The sequence below is a fragment of the Mus musculus genome, chromosome 3 (assembly GCF_000001635.26).
Source record: "Mus musculus strain C57BL/6J chromosome 3, GRCm38.p6 C57BL/6J".
Taxonomy (NCBI): Eukaryota; Metazoa; Chordata; class Mammalia; order Rodentia; family Muridae; genus Mus; species Mus musculus.
In genome coordinates, this window is record NC_000069.6 from 10012285 (window position 1) to 10016833 (window position 4549).

A 4549-nucleotide genomic window follows, 5' to 3' on the forward strand; every position below is an offset into this window, starting at 1 on the left:
CCTCAGATGGCGCGGGTGGGGGTGGGGGTGATCCCTGGGCCCACGGGACTGTGCCGCAGCTGTCACTAAGGGAGGCACAGGGCGCGCCAGACGAGTCGCAGCTTGCAGGAGCTGCGGGAAACGTGACGTCCCAGTCCGGCGCAGCCAGGCCAGGGTGGCACCTTCAGACCCCCCAGCACAGCCCAAGGCGCACAAGTCCGGGCGTGGCGAGGGGCGGTACCAGGCTGAGGCGCGCCTCCTATTGGCTGCCCGACACCACCCCCACACCAAGGACGATATAAGCGCAGATGGCGCCAGGAGCGGAACAGCGCCCTCGCCACCGCGTCTCTGCTGCTTTTGTGCTCTCCCTCCCACCATGGCCAGTCTTAAGGATCTCGAAGGGAAGTGGCGCCTGATGGAAAGCCACGGCTTTGAGGAGTACATGAAAGAGCTAGGTGAGATTTTATCGCCGAACCCCTCCCTGGCTCCTCATCCTTGTGGGGATGTGTTGGTTCCCTTCCACCATGCGATCGGGGGAGCTGCAGGGAGCACCTTGCGGCAGTTAGGATGGAGTGCCCGCCTTTGTCGCCGGCTCCGCACGTGGTGGGTCACCCCGCTTCTCCCCTTTTCTGCTTCTTGCCCCCGAAGCAGCCCCTCATTGCTTCCGGCCCTTCACAGGTGCGTGCCAGCGGTACTGCTGTGAGCCCCCTACAAACAGCCCCTCAGTTGCCTCTTAATGTTATCCCCACTTCTCTTCCTATCCTCACCTGTGCCACCGTCCTGCCCCATCATCCTCCCCTGGCGTGGCAGCACTCACTCTCCTTTTCCCTTTGCCCCATCTTTTGTTCCTCGATGGCGCCAGTCCCCTCCACCCCATCTCCGCCTCAGAGAGGACACCGCGTGGTAGGGCGTGGTTTCTGCAGAAGCTCTTTAGAGGCTATGAATGATGCTGCTTATATCCCTTTCTCTGCAGCACGTCTCAGGTCCTCTCCTCGCCGCACTGGCTAGGCGTGGCGCCCGCGGCGCTGCACGGTCGACAGCTGGTGGCATGTGGGCGAAGTGCGGAGACATCCATTGTGCATGGTTGTTGTCTTGCGACCGTTCTGTTCTACTTCTTTCTCTTGATTCTGGAGGGTGAGGAGCAAGGAGACTTGGGCCTGGCTGGAAAACTATAATCAGAAACTGCTGTTGCTGGGCCGTGGCTGCCAACTGCTACAAGATGGGTGTGGCTTTGCAGCAAGCACTTGCTCCTTAAAGCCTAACCAGAGAGTGGGCAAGGTTCAAATTCACCCTCACTGGAAATAGTGCCTCGTTGTCTGTTGCCAGTTTTGCCTACTCTTAAGATAGGGATGCATTGGTAAACACAGAACAGACAACGAAATCGACACTTGTCACAGATGCTAGGAAGTGGGATGGGGTTAACGGAAAGGTACTCTCTCGGAAGAGGTACTGCTGGTAGGAGGAGGCAGCTTCAGGCGCTGCTGTTCACAGTATTCCTCCCTGGTTAAGAACCAGCCTTAATTCTTTTAAACATTCAGCACACTATGGGGCTAAGTCTGGCTCCTGATGAATCCTGTTTGTGCTAACGCTATTGTCAGAATGTGGATGCATTAGGGGTTTGTGTCTTTCCTTGTCCACAGTGGAAAGCCGCACAGGTGTGAGTGAGAGCCAGTAGAGAGCACTGTTTGAAAGCAGCTGGTGTTTATGCTGTGAGTGGCTAGTTCTCCAGATTGTGGCCTTAGGAAGGTTATAGGCCTTACCCATAGGTTCTGGGCAATGTAGAGGGGAGCACAGCAGAAGACTCACAGGGACACGGGAGCCTGGCTGAGCATCCTGCTTGGACGAGTGTCTCCTTTCTTGTGAAAGTATCCCAGGTTCCTTATGAGTGTTACCATCAAGGACACGGACATAAACCACTGCATAACCCAGAAATGTGGAACTCCATACTGTGAATAAACAAACCACACAGCATAAAAGTCAACCAGATACTCAAATCGTACAGTGTTTCCAGATAGCAGCACGTCAGGTTCCTAACATACAGAACAAGCCTTACCATGGAAGCTCACATGGTCACACAGCTTTGAAATGTTTGTTCTTTCCCTGGGTGTGTTTTCCCTCTACTTATTGACACCAGAGGCATGCCACTCACTTAAAATACTGTGCTGTTTGCATTGAAAGCTTATTTTAAAGCATCTACCAACTGTTTTTTTTTTGTTTGTTTGTTTGTTTTTTTTTTTTTTTTTTTTTTACTTACATTGTTGTTTTGAGAACACGGTCTCTCTGCAGCTTAGGCTGACTTTGAACTGTTGACCCTCTTACCTCCATGTCTGGAATGCTGCTGGAATTACATGTGTGTGCCACCATGCCAGTCCTGTCATTTAAGGTTAGGGAGTAAAGTCTTGCCTGACTTTCTGAGGGCCAGTAGCTCAGTGGCTAGTAGCTGAGATTAGAGTCTTGTTGTGAGCGGGACTTGCCTCGAGTTCTGCCACTTCTGGCTAAAGCCGGGCTCTCATCTGTCCAGTGGAGACATCACCCCTGCCCATCCCCAGCTCAGGATGACCACGAGGCTTACATGTGTAATGGGAGCAACATGCTAGCTATGCAGGTCGGTGAGTGAGTGAGTGAGTGACAAGAGGCTGGCCAGTGGGATGATAAGGAATGAATCCTTGCTTATATTGTACAAATTATGTCATTTTCCATCCCACAGGAGTAGGACTGGCTCTTAGGAAGATGGCTGCCATGGCCAAGCCAGACTGTATCATTACGTGTGATGGCAACAACATCACGGTCAAAACCGAGAGCACAGTGAAGACGACTGTGTTCTCTTGTAACCTGGGAGAGAAGTTTGATGAAACGACAGCTGATGGCAGAAAAACTGAGGTCAGCTACAACATACTGTGAAGCGACAGAAGCTTCTAGATTTACAGATTAAATTGCATTAACAATGTCTGTACTTACTGCCAAGGGCTGACTGAAAAAACTACTTTATGGAGTTGACTTTTGATAAATTAGTAAAAGTCCCAGGACTAAGAAATGAAGACATCTTATGAGTTTCTAGATCGAAAAGCACATAGTTGTATTGTGAACAAAATCAGTATGATGGGGTGGAGTTCAGAGAGGGAAAGGCGAAGACTTGTTGGAGTGGTGTGGGTCGTGGGGGTTCCTTCACTTTGGAAGATGATGAACTAACTACCCTGTATTTTTGCAGACGGTCTGCACCTTCCAAGACGGTGCCCTGGTCCAGCACCAGCAATGGGACGGGAAGGAGAGCACGATAACAAGAAAACTGAAGGATGGGAAGATGATCGTGGTGAGCATCAAAGCACTGGCACCATGCTGGGATTGGGCCTGCAGCCACAGTTGTCATAACCATCTCGGGTCATTGGTTCTTTAACAAGAGAAGGAAACTTAGGAGGACAATACTGAAAATAACAAGTTAGAAACGAGAGTCCTCATTGCTGAGGCAGCCCTTGTGGGGACGGAGAAGTGATGGGATTCCCAGGATGTGGCTGCAGCAGAGCCCTGAGAGCTGGCAGGCCACCGAGCAGCCCTCTCCTGGTACATTGATTTAAGTAAGGGATATTTGCCAAAACACATGAATAATTTAGAGATCATATCCAGTGCTTTAGTCTGCAGGGCAGCAAATATACATATAAACAAAACAGCAGCTCTAGGTCTTCTTGAGTTTGAATCCTGAGATGTGGTTTTTCTGTTAGGTTGGTTACAAGCGTTTATAGGATTCTGCCCACAACACATGCTCTGAAATGTACAGTTGGCCTGAGACTCTATCTTTCTTCTCCTAGGAGTGTGTCATGAACAATGCCACCTGCACTCGGGTCTATGAGAAGGTGCAATGAGGGCTTCCTCGTCATCCTGGACAGGAGTTAGCTGCCAGAGTGAATATGCTCAATTCAGTGAGCGGTCAAATGCAACAAACAGCTTCACTTCTTTGGTTTTATTTTTCATGACTGTTGAGTTCTCTTTATCACAAACACTTTACATGGACCTTCATGTCAAACTTGGTTTACCCAGGATCATTCCTTTGGTTAGTAAATAAACGTGTTAGTGCTAATTTATGATATGTGTGTGGGTTCTTCAAGGAATTGAAAATTGGTGATACATTATAACACTTAGAAATTGAAAAGCTCTCTGGTATTCTTCAGGATCCCTTATGACTGATATATCCTAGCAACTTGTAGACGTGGCCAGCTTCTTTTGCAGTGAATACATGCCCCGTCATTTAAGCTTGCCTTAAATCGTTTGAACTTTGTCAACTCAATAATTGAGACTATTCCTATCGAATGATAGCTACATAAATTTTATAGAATAAAGGGAGATCCAAGCTTACAAATGGTGTGATTATAACATCTGCGAACGCCAACGGAACTCCTTTAGAGTATGGAGGACCTGCCATGTACTGAGATCCGCTGAGAAAATCTGAACCCTGGACACGTGCAAGGACAATCCCAGCTTTAATGCTGGTCACAAGTTATCAAAGCTCTACAGCTCTCGGGTCTTTCTGTGTGCATTTCCACCCAGAAGTATGTGATGTACTACCATGTAAAGAGTT

The 4549-nt window shown here is 49.1% G+C and overlaps 1 protein-coding gene across 3 annotated transcripts; it reads left to right on the plus strand.

Moving 5' to 3' along the window:
• The first annotated feature begins 300 nt into the window (after nt 1-300).
• On the plus strand, nt 301-4326 carry Fabp5 (fatty acid binding protein 5, epidermal). 3 transcript variants are annotated; one of them, NM_010634.3, is made up of 4 exons: nt 301-434; nt 2687-2859; nt 3188-3289; nt 3783-4326. In NM_010634.3, exons 1-4 carry the CDS (start codon nt 356-358, stop codon nt 3834-3836), a joined length of 408 nt encoding a protein of 135 aa, NP_034764.1. In that variant the 5' UTR covers nt 301-355; the 3' UTR covers nt 3837-4326. The 3 variants fall into 3 exon arrangements, with proteins under 3 accessions (NP_034764.1, NP_001259026.1, NP_001259027.1); NM_001272097.1 differs by having other exon boundaries at nt 3786-4326; NM_001272098.1 differs by lacking the exon at nt 2687-2859.
• Nucleotides 4327-4549: the final 223 nt, after the last annotated feature.

Coding starts and splice junctions, on each gene's coding strand:
- Fabp5 (NM_010634.3), top strand. CDS start 356: ATGGCCAGTCTTAAGGATCTCGAAGGGAAGTGGCGCCTGATGGAAAGC. Junction 435..2,686: donor GGAGTACATGAAAGAGCTAG/GTGAGATTTTAT, acceptor TCCATCCCACAG/GAGTAGGACTGGCTCTTAGG. Junction 3,290..3,782: donor AGGATGGGAAGATGATCGTG/GTGAGCATCAAA, acceptor TTCTTCTCCTAG/GAGTGTGTCATGAACAATGC.